Here is a 19,286-nt window from a genome sequence, read left to right on the forward strand (position 1 = left end):
GAGAGGGAGGAAAAGATGGAGAGGAGAGAGAGGGGGAGGAAAAGATGGGGAGGAGAGAGGGGGAGGAAAAGATGGGGAGGAGAGAGGGGAAGAAGGGGGAGGAGGGAGGAAAGGGGGAGGGGAATGGAAGAAGAAGCGAAGGGGAGAAAGAGAAAGGGAGAGGAAAATGGGAGAGGGGAGAGGGTGTTGATGCGGAGGGGGAGCAGGAAAAGGGGAGGGGGAGAAGGCCAAATGGGGAGGGAAGCAGGAAAGGGGGTGAGGGAGAAGCAGATGGGGAGTAGGCGTAGGCGGGGAGGAAAAGAAGCAGTAGGGGAAGGAGAAGGAGAGGAAGTAAGAGCTAAGAAAGGGAGAAGAAAAATGAAGATAGGAAGAAAGACGAGGCTCAGAGGAAAGACTGTATGTGAGAAACTGAGAAAGAGAAGAGAAGGAGAGAAAGAGAGAGAGAGAGAGAGAGAGAGAGAGAGAGAGAGAGAGAGAGAGAGAGAGAGAGAGAGAGAGAGAGAAGAGAGAAGAGAGAGAGAGAGAGAGAGAGAGAGAGAGAGAGAGAGAGAGAGAGAGAGAGAGAGAGAGAGAGAGAGAAGGAAAATGTTCTCAAAAGCAGTTGGTTTTAAAATACTGGATGCCTTTGCCTTCGTCCTTGGGGTGGGGAGGGGGAGAAGGGGGAGGAGGATGGGGAGAAGGGGGAGACAGAGGAGGGGGGAAGAGGGAGGAGGAGGAGAGGGGGAGATAGAGGAGGGGGAGAGGGATGAGGGGGGAGAGAGAGAAAGGGGGAGAGGGAGAAATATGGATGAAAGGAGGAAAGACCAAACGTAGAGGAAGGAAAAATGACGAAGGGAGAAGAAGGAAGTACAGGAGAGAGAGAGAGAGAGAGAGAGAGAGAGAGAGAGAGAGAGAGAGAGAGAGAGAGAGAGAGAGAGAGAGAGAGAGAGAGAGAGAGAGAGAGAGAGAGAGAGAGAGAGAGAGAGAGAGAGAGAGAGAGAGAGACGAAATGATGGACGTGTTGCTTAAAATAACTTGTGCCTTTGCTTGTCTTGGTGGGGGAGAAAGAGAGGAGGGGAGGAGAGGGAGGGAGAGGAGGAGGAGGAGGAGGAGGAGGAGGGAGAGGAGGAGGAGGAGGAGGAGGAGGAGGGAGAGTAGGAGAGGGAGGAGGGGAGAGAAAGAGTAATAAATGGACGGGGGGGGGGAGAGAACGAAGGAAGAGGAGAGGTAAAAAGGAAGGAAAGGAAGAGACGAGAGAAAGCTGCTTCTACTACTACTATTACTACTACTACTACGACTACGACTACGACTACTACTACTACTACTACTACTACGACTACACTAGTACTACTACTACTACTACTATTCTCTTTCTTTAGGCCATCTAAGAATTATCTGATAGAAGTAAATAGCACACAGTATAATATTAATGGACAACAAATAAATCGTTAAGGAAAAGATGCTAGGGAATCTCCTTGATCCTTATTTAAAATGGCATCGGAGGCTTCGTAGTTCCATTCCCTGAGCTATTTATTTTGCATATTGGACCTAAACATTTATTTCTATTATTTTTTGATGTGTCGCCTCTGGGCATAGGTTTAACAGCCCGTTCCCTGAAGCCCAGCAGTCCTTCTACGCACCACACACCTCCACATACCACCACTTCGGCGCTAACACCCACCGTCCTTATTGAATACACGCTAGGGCTGTCTCATACGGGAATGGTGTATGGGCATTATCGGGGGTGTTTTTATGACATGGCGGCGGGTCTTCTGGTATATCAGTAATGCCTGTTTTAAAGACATTCAGATCCTTAAACTATTCCCTGCCTCAGCCGGGATTCGAACCTGGGTCCTTCGGTTCTGCAGGCCACCTCTCTACCGACTCGGCCACCTCTTCCCATTCATATCACAGTAATATAGTTTCCATCAGTGACATACAGGTGGGTATTTCAGCGCAGTGAGCAAAATAAGTCGCTAAGAGAGATGCGTTACGGGATATTCAAGGCGACTAAATTATACGACCTCTTGACCATTGAGACAGCGAGACCTGGAGGCGTGAGGGTCAAAGGTTAACGGAAGCGAGGATGGCCAGGTGAATTAATTAGAGCCCCTCAAGGTGTAGCTATAATTAACACCTCATTACATCCCTCAGTGACCTGGGTTCGTAATCCCTAACACCTTTTCCTTAGCGATTTATTATTGGATATGGGTGCTTAATATATCGTCAGGAAAAGAAGCTCCCTAACATTTTTTCCTTAGAGATTTGTTACTGGCTATGGGTGGTTAATATATCGTCAGGAAAAGAAGCTCCCTAACACCTTTTCCTTAGCCATTTATTATTGGATAGGGTTGGTTAATATCCCTTTGTATCATACGTATGTAAAGTGAGGCGATATTAGAAAGATTGACTTAATACAGAGAAGGACAGTAAGGTGTGGTAAGCAAAAAAAAAAAAATCGCTTAAGTAAAGGTGTTTGGGTGCTTACTTAACCGATGAGAATACGACGAAAAAGAATGAGAAAAAGAAGAAACAAAGAAGGAAGGAAAGAAAGTAAAGAAAAGAAAAAGAAGAAGAAGAAGAAGAAGAAGAAAGGAAGAAAGAGGAAGAGGAAGAGAAAGAGGAGGAGGAAGAAGAAGAAGAAGAAAGGAAGAAAGAGGAAGAGGAAAAGAAAGAGGAGGAGGAGGAAGAAGAAGAAGAAGAAGAAGAAGAAGAAGAAGAAGAAGGAGAAGAAGAAGAAGAAGAAGAAGAAGGAGAAGAAGAAGAAGAAGAAGAAGAAGGAGAAGAAGAAGAAGAAGAAGAGGAAGAAGAAAAAGAAGAAGACAAAAAGAAGTAGAAGAATTAAAAAAGAAAGAAGGAAGGAAAGAGAGAAACAAAAAAGAAAAGTAAAAGACTAAGCCTCCAAGTTGAACCATCTTGCAAGTAAACACAATCATCTCAAGTAGCAATACGGAACTCCCAACGGATCAAGGAACATCATACCATACGTCTTGTCACTCATCCAGGCGACCCAAAATTCTAACAAGAGTAGTAGTAGCAGTAGCAGTAGTAGTAGCAGTAGTAGTAGCAGTAGTAGTAGCAGTAGTAGTAGCAGTAGTAGTAGTAGCAGTAGTAGTAGTAGCAGTAGTAGTAGTAGTAGTAGTAGTATAGGAATATATTTGCAGTAAGCGTTTCATGGACCAAAGACGCAAGCAAATAATATTGAATTCTTGATATTTCTCAGATATATTTCACTTAAACACACGTCCACCTTAAACAAAAGACTAGGCTGTCACAATTTCGAGACAAACAATTTCTTTTTATTTTGATATAGAATTCCTGGCCATGGATAGAGAGATTTCATTTGCACCCATTCCTCAGCGAAAGAATAATTTTTTGTTTTTCCCTGCAATGCTTTTTCGACATGCCCAAAATTCCCGGGTCCATTTCCGAGACTTCCTGAACGAATTTTTATTTTTCTAAGAGAATAGATGAATGTTTATGTAGAGTAGGTGTTTGTAATATGTAGAAACTTATCGAAAAAAAAAATAATAATACAGATGAATAACAAAAAGGAATTATTTACTAGAATGCAGAAATAATTAAGTAGAACAGCAACAATGAAGCAAAGAATAAGTTACTAGAAACTTGAATAAAAAAAAAATCATTGACTCCAGCATCACCGTCCTATAACTAAATCTCTCCCTCTCCCTCCTCCCCCTCTCTCTCTCTGCCTATCTATCTATCTATCTTTCTATCTATCTACCTATCTATCTATTTCCCTGTCACTGGCGCCTTCTCATTCGTGATTGATATACAGTCCCCGCCTCGACTCACCCTCGCTCCCTCCACGTCCAAATATTTTCCTGCAGCCACGACACCCTGCACACAGCATCAGCGCAAAAACCTGTACGTGTGAACAAATTGTAGAACCGATGCTGGCTGGGGACGAGAAGCAGAAGGGACGACAGGTGAATGAAAACAAAAGCTTTACTCGATCGTATTCTCTCCTGTTTCGTATCCTCGTTAAACCATTTTACATTTACTACTCCTCCTTCCACTTCAGGTGATTCTACACTGAGTGACAAGTCTTATGAGGCCTCATCGTTTCCTGTAACCTAAGAAATCACTTACAACGCTGGGTGGTAACCATATAGCTAGACAATGGGGTGATATGGTGCCCTTATTACCTGGGTGGAGACGCAAATGTGGGGTCCATCCAGGAAACAAATTTCCACGCTCTTCCCGGTGAGATGCTGTCTTCTGTGAGGGAACACGGGATCGCAGCATGGTACTTCCCTGCAGGGACGGATGTTTGCCTGCGGTTGGTGGGTCGATCAACAACTATAAGGACGTGGTGCTGGCTGAAGAGGGATGTCATCATGTGGCAGCACCGATATATACCCGGACGGCTCAACTTCCCAATTATTTAAACATCTGACTACTTACCTATTCCCCGAAAGAATGATGGTGTACTGCAGGAGGACAGTTAAAGGAGGGCAGTTTAAGGAGGGCAGTTTAAGGAGGACAGTTAAAGGAGGGCTGTTACAGGAGGACAGTTTAAGGAGGGCAGTTTAAGCCTGTAGTCTACCGGGTTTAAAGAACTAGGAGAACGTCGTTTATATTTTTTTAATTTTTGTCTCCCGGCGTTTTAATTTAGGTGGGCAGGGACTTTTACGAACTAAGGGGTAAATAATGGCTTTGGTTAAGAGCTTCATTACCAGAGTTAATAAGATCATTCAGTACAGTGGTCAGTAGAAGTCTGATTAAACGAAAAATACGTAATCGTACTGAAAGGATTTAGTAAGCATCACCATCATTATTCTATCCTTACTGAACGCAAAATTTTATCTGCCATTTTTTCATTTACAGAAGGGGGCACTCAGAAACAGAAAAAAATATAACACAGTAAGCACGAAAGAACCCCATTAGACCGTCACATTACCGAGTGAAATGTGCTGTTCATCATTTTATCCACCATTTGATTCAACCTTAACAGTTAAAGGTAGATACAGATACAAATGATAATGAGAAAAAAAAAATCCATAAGAGAATGTGACGGTCGCAATGTCAAAAAGATTGCATCATGAAAAGTGCAGAAGAAAAAGCAATGCATAAAAAATGTGACAGTGAAATACCCTAGGCAGGAGTGACTTCTGTAAAATTTCTCTCCCCCATGCAGATAGAGTCGAAACATGCATTCCACGTTGCTCCCCTCTTGTGTAATACATTTATCAGAGTCCACACGCTGAGTTATCAATTTCCAAAACAGTAATCTATAAATAAAATGATGAATAAACACTATTGTCGGTTTGTTTACATGTGCCAAAGATCTACATCGCTTTTCATCTTAATTGGTGGAAGATAAATTTGACTAGGAACCAGGGAGACTGAATCGTACTTCATAACTAAGACATCGAATTTCATGATACCACAATTTGCATCTGATCTGTTGAAGTGGCTAAGTTCCGTCAAATGAAAAGAAACCGGGTATGTGATCAATGCCTAAAACAGCAATTAATAAAAAAATAAAAAAAATGACAGTAAATTCCTCAAACATCAGAGACATCATTAATATCCTTCTTTCTGGATGCACGAGCTTCAACATGCAGCCAGCGTCCCTTCCCTCGCATGCAACATAAATAAAGAGTTCAGACAATAAATCACAAATTCCTAAAACAGCAATTCATAATAAAGGCCGCCGGAATTCAAGCATCAGAGACATCATTAATATTCTTCTCCCTCTTTGCAGGAATTTCAGCATGCAGCCGGCATTCCTTCCCTTGCATGCAACGTAAATAAAAGGTTCCGGCAATAAATCATAAATGTCTAAAACAGCAATCCATAAAAAAAGATGGCAGTTAATCAAACATCAGAGACAACACTAATATCCTTCTCCCTCTATGCAGGAATTTCAATATGCAGCCACCGTCTCTCCCCCTTGCATGCAACATGAATAAAGAGTTCAGGCAATAAATCACGAATGTCTAAACAGCAATTCATAACAAAGGTGTCAGGAATTCAAGCATCAAAGACATCACTAATATCCTTCTCCCTGGACGCAGGAGGTTCAACATGCAGCCAGCGTCCCTCCCCTCATATGCAGTATAAATCTAGGCCAGTGCAACAGGGTCCAGGTGACGAGTTATCAATGCCTTCGCCTCTCCCCACGTCGCTTCCAGCACTCCCTGGGCTTATCTTTTCCCCCCTGTCGCTTTTACCAATTGCTTTTCGACTGGGTGGGCAAGGGGGAGAGGGTGTTGTGGATGATTGTGGGAGCGAGAAACTTGCACCTACACTGCACATCTTCCAGTCAGCAGAACCACGAGGCCAGTTTCTATCACCAGTAAGAGATTTTGTACCATGCGTGGCAATCCTTTCACTAGGAGATATTGAGACGTACCCTTGCTAGGTAAAGAAAGTGAAATGCCTATCTCACAGCAATTTACATTGCTCATTGTACTTTAATAATCTCTTGTATTCCGTGAGTCAGTATGCACAAACGTACATTCAGGTGCAATGTGCAAAATAAGTCGCTGAGAAAGAGACGCTGCGAAATCCCCAGGGCTGACAACAGTACGACCCAGTGCAGTGTGCGAAATAAGTCGCAGAGAAAAAGACGATGCGAAATCCCCAGAGCTGACAAAAGTACGACTCTCTTACTCAGATAGGAATAAAACTGCCAGTAAACGGCTCGAATGAAGATAGTAGCAGCCAAACCCACTACACCGCCTTGGACGAGTAGGGACCTGAGGTTAGGCTCCAGTGGTCGAAATGTTTTAACACTACGATGGCATATTTTTTCCATCTTATTCTTTGCTGCCTCTAGACGATTTTCTTAACTTTAGAGAAGCCATTTGTGGGGACGTGGTTTCAAAGTCCCTGTTAACTCCTACATAGCCTGATTTCTCCCCCAAAGATGATTAAAATTGTCTGGGATAGAGAGGTTAATGTTTTAAGTGTCAATGGACTGAAGGGGTAAAGGTAGATTTATTTTAACTTTGGTATTACATGGTCAAGAAATCTTAGTTACATTTTTAATAGGATTTGGATTATACTTCACAACTACACCCCACCACCATCCACTTCCAGTCCACCATCCACATCCTCACCACCAACCACATACTGACCACCATCCACGTCCTCACCAGTATCCACTTCCAGTCCACCATCCACATCCTCACCACCATCTACAACCAGTCCACCAATCACATCCTCACCACCATCCACTTCCAGTCCTCCATCCACATCCTCACCACCATCCACACCCTCACCACCATCCACATCCTCACCACTATCCACTTCCAGTCCATCATCCACATCCTTACCACTTCAAGCAACTTCATCACCCACAACTTCAAGACAAACCTACAGTACCTAACATCACGAACTGTGAACACACACGTCACATCACATCACACATCACAAGCATCAAAACTCCCTCAACACACATCACAAATCGTAAATCAATTGTCCTTTGTTTCATATCACTAACTGCAAACATATAAATCATACTGGAAAACAGAATATCAATCATTCCTCATCTCAGAATGTAAACATCGACATCATTTCGAAAAAATTCTACTAGTACGTTCCTCACTTTCCAAAACAATTAATAAATATTTACATGACATCAAAACACAAAAATATATCAAAAAAAAAAAAATCGTAAGTATTTGCATTCTGTCATCTAATATCACAAACAGTAAGTGTCTACATCACACCACAAATAGTAAACATCACCACATCACATAGACATCAGTCTAAATCGTATGTCACAGATGAAACTAATTGCAGTCCCTTCTCTCATAACATAAGCAATAAACATCCATAAGTCCCTCAAAGAACATCACACATCATACCTATCTACAGCCACTCATTTACCATCACAAATCGTAAACATCCGCATCACATCATGTATCGCAAGCATCATCACATCAGAGACCATAAAAATTTGCAGTCCCTTATCTAACATAACATTTTACTGAGTTTTTAATAATCCATAGTCCACATTTAGGTCGGTTAATGATGGTCCCTAACACAGCATCCGTAGCAAATTATTTTTAGAGAGTATACTGATAGTGCATACCTCCGCCAACGCCAGTGTAATTTAAGATTTATGAACCAGTCTCCCTCTAACGTCGTAGGAGGAGGTAATCAATTCTACGGTCTTAGTCTGCCCTGTTACACAATCTCAAATAGGGCATACCTCTCCCGACGCCAATAAAATGTAATACTTATTCCAGCACCCGAACCCAGATCCACCTCATAATCGAATCAACTCTTCCTTGACTCAGTGCCCACCCATCCACCAAATATCAATGAAATCAGATAATAACTTCCTGAGATATCTTGTACACAGACACACAGGTGAATACATAACCTCCATCCAGCACAGATGGCGGAGGTACTACAAATCACCAATCCCTCGTCTTTCAAATCAATAACAAACACTAGCATAACCCACGCCTACCTCCCGATCGCGTTGTGCTCAGCTTTTCCTGTTATTTTCGCCAAGTAATCTGTGCCGGACTGACATTAGCGTCAAGCCCGTGATTACCTCATGCATCTCCCACCTGGCAAAATTGACTGGTATGGACAGGGCACTCACCGCAGACAGAGGTAGGAGATCCACGGAGCTGTCATTTAAGTGGGGGAAATAAAGATATGGACAATAATATGGGTCTGAGTAGAGTTCTGTCACATGATTGTATTCATAGTGGCACTGGAGACTTCCGAACACCTATTCCTTGGCGATTTACTCTGCCTATTACACCTCAGTATCATCTTTTGTGGATGCAAAACTATGCCAATATGAAAACAATGCCAAGACCACTCTTCAGAATGCTGAGAAGTAATATGACAGAATAAATCACTAGGAAAGTGGTACAACGAAGCTTCCTAGGCATTTACATTTTGGCTCATCTCGGTCTCAGTACCAGGTCACAACTCCAGTGCTTGACGGTGAGTTTGGGTCTGCTGGGACGATGACATAAGCGACGAGGCGATAAATATTAGTTTCAGTATTAAGTCACAGTTGTATAGCTTATGAGTTAGGGTGTATCGATAAAAGTTAGGTTTTGTTGTGTGTGTGTGTGTTTTTTTTTCTCCATTTTGAATATCTCTGCAACCTATTCACGGACAAACCGAAGAAGTTAGGTTTCGTGTGTGTGTGTGTGTGTGTGTGTGTGTGTGTGTGTGTGTGTGTGTGTGTGTGTGTGTGTGTGTGTGTGTGTGTGTGTGTGTGTGTGTGTGTGTGTGTGTGTGTGTGTGTGTGTGTGTGTGTGTGTGTGTGTGTGTGTGTGTGTGTGTTTTCTTCATTTTGAATATTGCCACCATACTGTCCACGGGCTTGGCGTACACATGAGGAACAGACCAGACGATAAAAGCGTGTATGAACAACGTTAGGTTTGAGTTACGCTAATTGAAGTTCAAGGTTTGGTTAGGTTTTTCTGGTTGGGTCTGGGTGGCATTTCTGAGAGCAAAGCCCCAGTAATTCTCAGCGGATCTTCAGTTATATAGGGAAGGAATCTATATATGTGGATTTAAAAACTTGTTATAAATAAAGTTGGCTCTGGATGCTCCATTTCTTCTCGTTCTGAAATATCTCCGCCACGAACCTTCCCATAGAGTGAAAAAGAAGCAGTATGGTGTGTAATAGGGACATGCATGGAGTTCGATCAGAGTTACGTTGATTCAGTGGTCAGAGAGGGTCATTAGATTAGGTTCCAATGCCTTACCTTCGTCTTAGTTAGTGGATTTAGGTCAGTTTCGTTGCTTCGGGGTTAGGCTAGGTCCGTGAAGTTGGATTTGCGTGTCTGAATACGATTAGGTCACAGTCTTCAAAGTTAGGTAGGATTAATTCACAGGCTTCAAAGTTAGGTAGAATTAGGTCACAGGCTTTAAAGTTAGGTAGGATTAGGTCTGATCAGCTAGTCAGGTCAGGTGCGGGTAAGGGGATGGGTCTGTTATGATGTGGCAGGGGTAAACCAGTTCTGCTGTCGGGCCCTGCTGCGGATGTCACTGATTGCATTGCGCAGTTGACCCTTGTGCGGTGTGATGCGGTGAGGATCTGTCCGTTCTCCCCTTTGGGGCTAAGATGCGAATGAATGTGTTTGAATGGATGAGTAAATGGAGAGTGAGTCGTCCTGTCTCGGCTACCTCCCTTTCCTTGGGGGAAGCAGCCTAGGTATATAGATAGATAGATAGGATTAGGTCACAGGCTTTAAAGTTAGGTAGGATTAGGTCACAGACTTTAAAGTTAGGTAGGACTGGGCCACAGGCTTCAAAGTTAGGTAGGACTGGGTGAGGAAGTATGTGACAAAACGATAAATATAGTTTTTAATAAAGCTAGTTTAAAGTTACAAATCTCCGCGAATTTTCTCTAACATGAAGAAATATGTGATATGACAGTAAATGTAGGTCTGTAAATAGGGATGGGTCTCAGGAACACTTATTTACACTTAAGTTAGGCTAGTTTGGGTGAGGATATAATGGTAAGCAACAGGATGGTAAAAATATGCTTGGATATATTTACTCACCGCCCTGCGCTTGAGGTTGGCCACACGACAGGGCAGAGACACAAGCCGACCTGATGCCACCGAGATGTTGGTGGGAAGATCTGGCAGGAAGTAGGGGCCTCTTCGGGATGTGCTTGGCTCTGTCTCCTCTCGCCACACCGTTTGTTCCCGCCACCCTTGGCAAGAGAACGACAATTTAGAGTCAAACATGAAGCCATCATCATCATCATCATCATCATCATCCTATAGATACTCGAATGGTTGTCCGTGGTTCTCTCTCTCTCTCTCTCTCTCTCTCTCTCTCTCTCTCTCTCTCTCTCTCTCTCTCCTCAAATTAGAACATATCCTCCTTCATCGAGCGCAAGAAAGGGCAGTCTATTCTTACACTTAAAATCTTAAAAATCAAAGCAGTCGTATTTCCCTTTGATAAAAAAGGTGTTAGGACCCAGTTGCACAAGACATAAAGAAGGTGACAAGTGACGCTATGTGACGGGTAGGAGAGCAGTTGGTAATCTGGGAACGGACTGGTTATGTATACCCAGAGTAAACACACACACACACACACACACACACACACACACACACACACACACACACACACACACACACACACACACACACACACACACACACACACACACACACACACACACACACACACACACACACACATACATATACACACATAAACACACTAAACAAACAGAAATACACAGAAAGCAGAACTAATATCAATACTCATTCAAGCACAACATACTCTCTGCTTCACTCCACATACGTAAACTTAAGCAATTATATCCCTTTATTGTAAATCAGTATAAACAGTGAAAACATTAGCCAGTGATGTGGAATGTGACGATAAGCGGAAGACCAAAGCAGGAGAATTATGGACTGTCGAAAATTCAGTGTCATTTAGTATATAGTTAGATACATAGATAGATAGATAGAGAGATAGACTGATTGATAGATAGATAGATAGGTAGATGGATAGATTATAATTTTTTCACATTAAACACAATGACAAATGTGTGTGTGTGTGTGTGTGTGTGTGTGTGTGTGTGTGTGTGTGTGTGTGTGTGTGTGTGCCCTAACTCATCGCGGGCCTGTGACGCAAGATGCCTTTCTCGATTAAGGTGTTCCGTATATCCTGCTCAATAACCTGGGCTCGCCAATATAAATTAATATCAGGTGGAACTGCTGATAAGGATATGGATTTACTCTAATAATGGCGTGAGGATCCATTGCTTAGTGTGGTTTCAATCGAGGTGTATTGAAATGGGTCACTTTATTACTAATGGAAACGTATAGTAAGATTAACAGAGTTCTTCAGTACTGACTTACGAACTAATTCTCTCTCTCTGTCTGTCTGTCTGTCTGTCTGTCTCTCTCTCTCTCTCTCTCTCTCTCTCTCCGAAAATTTTAAATTAATTCGTGCATAAAAGAGTGCGAGGAATAAGCGAGGATGAAAATTCTGAATATATTCTTTATGGCGACCCGAGGCTGACAATGATGATGATGATGATGATGATGATGATGATAGTAGTAGTAGTAGCAGCAGCAGCGGTAGCAGTAGTAGTAGTAGCAGTAGCAGTTGCAGTAGTAGTAGTAGTAGTAGTAGTAGTAGTAGTAGTAGTAGTGGTAGTAGTAGTAGTAGTAGTAGTAGTAGTAGTAGTAGTAGTAGCTGTAGCAGTAGCAGTAGTATTAGTAGTAGTAGCTGTAGCAGTAGCAGTAGTAGTAGTAGTAGTAGTAGTAGTAGTAGTAGTAGTAGTAGTAGTAGTAGTAGTAGTAGTAGTAGTAGTAGTAGTAGTAGTAGTAGTAGTAGTAGTAGTAGTAGTACTAGCACTAGTAATAATAATAATAATAATAATAATAATAATAATAATAATAATAATAATAATAATAATGACAACAACAACAACAACAACAACAACAATAGCTAGAATGGCACTCAGTAGAGTTCATACCTCCGCCATCAAGATCCATGCAATATTCAATGAAAAATTTACGAAAATGTCCAAAAACGCCCTATCTCGTAATGTTAAAGAAAGTATAAAAAAAAAAAAAAAAAGCACCTTTATCTGGATCCGCACCAAAATTTAATGGAGTCTATTCTGGGCCAAGGCCCATTCTTCTACCAAATTTCGTGGAAATCCGTCCGGTAGTTTTTGTGCAATCTTGCTCACAAACCAACCAAATAACAAACAAACGAACCGGAGTGAAAACGTAACCTCCTTGGCAGAGGTAATAATAATAATAATAATAATAATAATAATAATAATAAAACTTCATTGATTTTTAAAAATATATACCATTGCCTTTTCTTTCTTTTTTTTTCTTTTGTGTGTGTGTGTGTGTGTGTGTGTGTGTGTCTATCATCCTGCCAAATGCAAGGATACGTGGTGTCAGCAGGCCACGGTGAAAATAATGTGCACAATATTTTTCACTCCGACTCCAGGCAAGCATTTCCGATTCTTTTTCAGCATATATATTATTGAAGTATAAATAAACGATGATGGCACTCAGTAAAAGCATTGAATATATGGAAGGGCTATCAACTTTTATAACCAAACAAAGTAAAATATTCCCCTGACGTATGCGTGCCCTGTGATTGGTTAACGATGCATCACTGGGCGGGGCCTTTCTCGCCTCGTAAAAGTGAATCAATATTAGGAGTATGTTAACCCTCTCATTACGGTGACCCTCAAATTGTGGATATAAATTACAGCCTCATTAACCTCTTCATTACAGGGGATCATTTGAGTCTGAATTAAATCGTCGGATGGTACCAGGAGTAAAACACACACAGGTATCATCATAGAGAAGGACTAGATAATCTCTGTTCATATCCTGCCATTTACTGACTTCATAATATACCAAAAAATAGTATTATATTCCACTTTTCCAGGCACGGACGAAGGAAATGAAAGAGACACTGGAAATAACGAAACTGTAAAGCTTTATCAGTTACTAGTGTGTTAATTTATCTCTCTATATTTCTATCTGACCTATCTGTACATCTGTCTGTTAGTCTGTCTAGCAATTTATCTATCCTTCTATCTACTCATGCTTTCTTTCCTTAATCAGGAGCGTCGGGGCCAAGAGTTGAGTTATTCAGTACCGACATTTAAGGCGAGGATGACCAGACTCTTTTTCCTGAGTGGCACTATGCGAGCAACAAACCCCAACCACCCATCGTACTGAAATCCTTATTGGCCACATCCACCTAAGCCATGATCAACTATGAGGAAATAAAAAGAATGAACAATCTTTAGCTTTAGATTTAGCTTTAGATTATAGCTTTTGGTATAAATTTAAATATAGCCGTCGAATCACACTTTAGTTCTGCATTGGGGACTGTCTTCCTTATGCATTTATATTCCTGAAACGGACAACAGTTTCTCTCTAGCACATGAATCAATACCTTCTCACCTGTAATAATGAAGTACAATAGCAACCATTTTTCTCTGCAACATTCAGGCATTACCTTCCCACCAGTAATAAAGGAGTACGGTGGCAACAATTTCTCTTACGTACATTTCAGTCGTGTCACCTGTAATCATGGAGTACAATAGCAACAATCTTTCCCTGGCTCATTTTAGGCTTCCCCACCTGCAATTATGGAGTACAATACCTTTCATTTGCACCCTGACGCATTGCCAACTCTCCCACCCGCAGTAATTCCTGTTAATGTCCTGGCCAAGCGGGTGCATATTATCTGTTGCATATTCAGCCAGTGAGAAGTAATGGGGAAAGTTCAATGACGTATGGCCCTGGTTGAGTTACGGTCTCTTAATGTGCATCTCTACTGCATACTATTCTGCTGATCTGGACGCGTGTTGAGTTATATATCTCGTGTTTTCTCTTACTACGTCAAAATCAAAATACAGAATGACGTCACGCCTCTCAAACTAGCGTATAGGTCAGGTAGAATTACGATCGCTTATTGTGCTTCTCTGTTGCATACGTTTCATCTGACATTAATAGATATATATTGTGTGTTATAATACTTCCTTGCACTGTATTCGTATAAACTCCTTCATTCAGCGAACATACTACATTTGTGTGTGTGTGTGTGTGTGTGTGTGTGTGTGTGTGTGTGTGTGTGTGTGTGCTTTGGCTAATAAACATACGACTCCATTAACGTACTGCCAATAATGCCGGGAATCGAACCCATTAAGCTTTAGATAAAAACCAGGCAGCTATCCACGGCACCACGACCGAATTAAAATTGTCTAACCTTGTCACCTATTTTCAATCATGGTACCCCTGCCCCCCAACCCCCACTGTGGGCCTGAAGAGGGAAGAGACAACCCCCTGGTACTCGGGCAAGAGGAAACTTATAATATTACACCCATAGCACACCCGGTAAGTCAGTATAATGAAAGAAACCTACTGTACACGAACACAGGAAAAATCAGCTAACATCAATAGTTTCAGAAATCGAACCCGGAATTCCAGGCATTGTTAGCTGTATGTGAGTTGTTTTTCCTGTGTTATCAGTACAGGTTTCTTTCATCCTACGACGCTATAATTATACGAAAGGCTGAAGTACGGACTAATTAATGAAGGCTGATTATCTAAGCCCTCTAGTTCGAAAAGTGTCTACTTGAAGCCATGTTGAATGAGTAAGAATCGAATTGTTCACCCATGTTACCTCCCGTTTCTCTTTCCCTTCTGTCTGTCTACCTGTCTGTCTGTCCTTCTGTCTGTCTGTCCTTCTGTCTGTCTGTCCTGTCTGTCTCTCCTTCTGCCTGCCTGTCCTTCTGTCTGTCTGTCCATCTGTCTGTCTGTTCTTCTATCTATCTGTCCTTCTCTCTGTCATTCTCTCCGTCTATCTATTGGCAAGATTATAGGAAAATATTTTACGGCATTACACCGACTTTGGACTTCTGAATGTGGATCATCAAAGAAACAGGTGATTAAATTTCAGCCCCAAAAGGTCAGGGATTAGGTCAGGTTAAGCACTTTTGATCCGATTTAGACCAAACGGGGTGGAAGGGTTGAGGGTCAGGAAAGCGAAGATATTATGCTCTGAGAACGGTCGGCGGTCAAGGTGACACGACAGGGTCAAAAGTTCAGTCGCAGGGTCATATTGTAACTGGCTTTGGAAAGTTCGTAAACCCGTTTCCTAAGCGATTTTTTCTTAACATTACATCTAAATACTCTCAGTACCCTCAATGCCCTCAATGTCCTCAATACCCTCAATGCCCTCAATACCCTCAATGCCCTCAATGCCCTCAGTACCCTCAACATTATCTGCCAGTAGTAAGAAATACCGACATTAAAACCATCGTAACAAGATGCGGTGCAAGGCACAGCAAACTCGTCCCCGGCAGTCATTTTAGTGCTGACGTATAAACACAACAGGATATCTAGTCAAAGATGTCACATATCAGATTTGGAGTAAATCGGGTGAAAATTGACGATTTTATGCCCATTTGAAATTTTAGGCCCGACCCACCTGACACTGACCCCCCTACCGCTAACTGGGGGTGAGCCCCCGGATGTAATGAGGCATGTTATAGGATGCAGATTTGAAAAATGCACATTTAGGTTTTGGTTTCATGTCGATATGACGAATTTGAAAGGAGTTATGAAGAAAAAACGATTTTTTCACTTTTTTTTTTTTTTTTTTGGTCTACAGCCTGGGCCTTGTCCCGATTTGGCCCAAAATTTAATAAGATGATCAGAAGGTCATAGCCCATCATCCCTGTAATTTTAGTCAAAATCGCACTAGTAGTTTTCTCCTAAAGTTTTTAACAGACAGACAAACAGACAAACAGACAAATAGACAGGCGAACCGGGTGAAAATATACCAGTCCCCGAGCCCCTCCTGGGCGGGGACGGGTAATAAAATGCAAGGGAATGTTAAGGTGCATTAAGGAAAATAAATTGCTTACGAAGAGGAACTACGAAACTTACGACTGGACTTAAAATACGGATCTTAGACCGAGTGTGTGTGTGTGTGTGTGTGTGTGTGTGTGTGTGTGTGTGTGTGTGTGTGTGTGTGTGTGTGTGTGTGTGTGTGTGTAGTATATGTGTGTGTGTGTAGTATATGTGTATGAGTGTGTGTGTGTGTGTGTGTGTGTGTGTGTGTGTGTGTGTGTGTGTGTGTGTGTGTGTGTGTGTGTGTGTGTGTGTGTGTGTGTGTGTGTGTGTGTGTGTGTGTGTGTGTGTGTGTGTGTGTGTGTGTGTGTGTGTGTGTGTGTGTTTATTACCACTTCTTGGGAGACTTACCATTTCTTATCAGTTTCTTATCAGTTTCTTATCAGCATATATCTCCACACACAACACATTAATATATATCCTCTCCTATTAATTATATGAACCGCAGTCTGTGCCAAAAATATAACAAATAATTAACATACAGAATTATATATATGCGCAGTATACGTCTTCTAACCAATTTATTTCCATGGCAACGTAAATTTATTCCTTATTAAATGTACCGATTAAAAAAAAATAAATACTTAGATAATACTGAAGTGTACCGTCTCTCTTCGTTAGCAGCTAATCTCAGTATATTATTAGCTGGTAGTTTTTCTAGTTATCTGTATTCTTGGTAAGGAAATAAGTAAAATACGGGAAAATATTTATGTGTAGGATGCAAAATAAATCGCCAAGGAAGTGGGGTTAAGAGACCTACTATATATATCGAAGAATTTGTATGTTCAGTTCAGAGCTTGACTAATAATGTGAGTGGATGGTTACAGGGGTGGTGGGTTTGTATCGGTAAATGAGAGAGAGAGAGAGAGAGAGAGAGAGAGAGAGAGAGAGAGAGAGAGAGAGAGAGAGAGAGAGAGAGAGAGAGAGAGAATACATACGGACGGACAGACAGATGAAGACAGCAAACAGACAGACAGGGAGACAGACAGAGAGAAAGACAAACAGACAGACAGACAGCAGACGGCAAACAGCAGACACGCACACATGGACATACAGAGAGAGAGAGAGAGAGAGAGAGAGAGAGAGAGAGAGAGAGAGAGAGAGAGAGAGAGAGAGAGAGAGAGAGAGAGAAGAGACAAGAAGAGAAAGAAGAGAAGACAGAGGCGAGAAGAGAAAGCACAAAAAAATAAAATAAAATAAAATAAAACAGGAGAAACAAACAGAAAAACACACTGAACTGAAATCTATATATAACTCAAAGGTAAGATTTTCAGACAAGGTGAGCGATATCAAAATTCCTTCGAAAAATATGAAAAACCTCAATCCATCCATTACCTGGCCTACCCTGCGGCGGGAAATTTGAAACCAAGTGGTGGAAGGAGAAGGTGGAAGAATTTAGACACCTTAGGAGATGCCCTTAAGGGAGAAGATGCTGATGAAGGCTTTTATTTAGCCCTCCTAGTTAGAATAGTCACTCCTAAGCTGAGTAAAATCGTGTGGAGGTAGTGGTGGTGGTGGTAGTAGTAGTAGTAGTAGTAGTAGTAATAGTAGTAGTAGTAGCAGTAGTAATAGCAGTGGTGGTGGTGGTGGTGGTGATGATGGTAATAGAAGAGGAAAAGTAGTAGTAGTAGTAGTAGTAGTAATAGTAGTAGTGGTAGTAGTAGAAGAAGTAGTAGTAATAGTAACGTAGTAATGGCAGTAGTAGAAGAAAAAGAAAAAGTAGTAGTAGTAGTAGTAGTAGCAGTAGTAGTAGTATATTTACAATCCCAGTCTCATCTAAATGTGAACCCAGTGGACTGCAGGCTAAAGTTGCCCTTCTCCTGCAGTCCATCATCCTCCTTTTGGTGGATAGGGATGGAACTGAGGGACGTTTGTATGACCAGGCAGCGGCGCCAACCGGACATATTGGTGCCACCACGTGAAGGCGTCCCTCTCCGTCACAAGCTAGCCAGAGTAACATAAACAGTTACAGCAAATAATACCATAGTTAGCCCTAAAAGTTTTCTATAACGCTCCTGGTCGCTATGGTAATCTTTCTCTTAGAACCTCCTCCTCCTCCTCTTCCTTCTTCGTTTTCTCCTCCTCCTCCTTCTCCTCCTCCTTCTCCTTCTTCTTTTCTCCTTCTCTTCCTCCTCCTCCTCCTTCTCCCAGGAAAAATGGCCTTCCCTCCTCTCGCAAGCGGTAGAGTGAAAAGAAAACGTGAAGGTGAGGGCTGGGGGAAAGAGCGAGAAAGGGAGAGACAGCGAGCGAAGGGAGATTAATATTAAGGGAGGAAAGGGAGACTGACGTAGCCATAGAAGTAACTGTAGTAGTAAGTGTGAAGGAAGGTCAGGGTGAAGGGAGGAGAACGAGAAAGGTGGACAGTGGTAGTGAAGGGAGAGTAATGTTGAAGTTAGGGAGAGAGTAGAGGAAGGTGTGCATAGGGGGATTAATACTGAACAGAGGGAGGAATTACTCGGAAGGGAGATAAATACTGAAGTAAGGGGGAGTAAAGGGAAATGGAGATTAATATTGAAGGGAGAATATACAGTGAAGGGAGTTTAATAACGAAGTATGGGGGAGAGAGTAGAGGGAGGTGTGCCTAGGGAATATTGTGCTGGGTTTGTGTATCCATTCCTATACGCCTTTAATCCCGTGAAGGGTGGCCACAAACAAATCGTCTCCACGTCGTCCTGTCCTCTGCTATGTGACCACCCTCCCTCCAACTCACACCCGTATCTTTATCTCTCAACTTCATCGTTTCACCTCATCCTTGGTCTCCCCTTCCTTCTCTCCCCCTCCACCTCACACACACACACACACACACACACACACACACACACACACACACACACACACACACACACACACACACACACACACACACACACACACTCCTAGTCAGTCTCTCCTTGTGTTGGGTAGAGGCAGGAAAAGGGTAAC

At 42.2% G+C, this 19,286-nt stretch overlaps 1 protein-coding gene across 1 annotated transcript in view; it reads right to left on the reverse strand.

Moving 5' to 3' along the window:
• LOC145396080 (contactin-5-like) overlaps nucleotides 1-19,286 on the reverse strand; it is a 101,911-nt gene that overhangs the window by 62,631 nt on the left and 19,994 nt on the right. The window contains exons 2-3 of the mRNA XM_080269546.1: nucleotides 15,651-15,734; nucleotides 10,500-10,654 (exon numbers count right to left, since the gene is read on the reverse strand). Coding sequence (XP_080125672.1) covers nucleotides 10,500-10,654; nucleotides 15,651-15,734 — 239 coding nt within the window. The remainder of the gene's footprint in view (nucleotides 1-10,499; nucleotides 10,655-15,650; nucleotides 15,735-19,286) is intronic.

Source organism: Coenobita brevimanus, chromosome 34 (assembly GCF_032717465.1).
Source record: "Coenobita brevimanus isolate Jiangsu-jjx chromosome 34, ASM3271746v2, whole genome shotgun sequence".
NCBI lineage: Eukaryota > Metazoa > Arthropoda > Malacostraca > Decapoda > Coenobitidae > Coenobita > Coenobita brevimanus.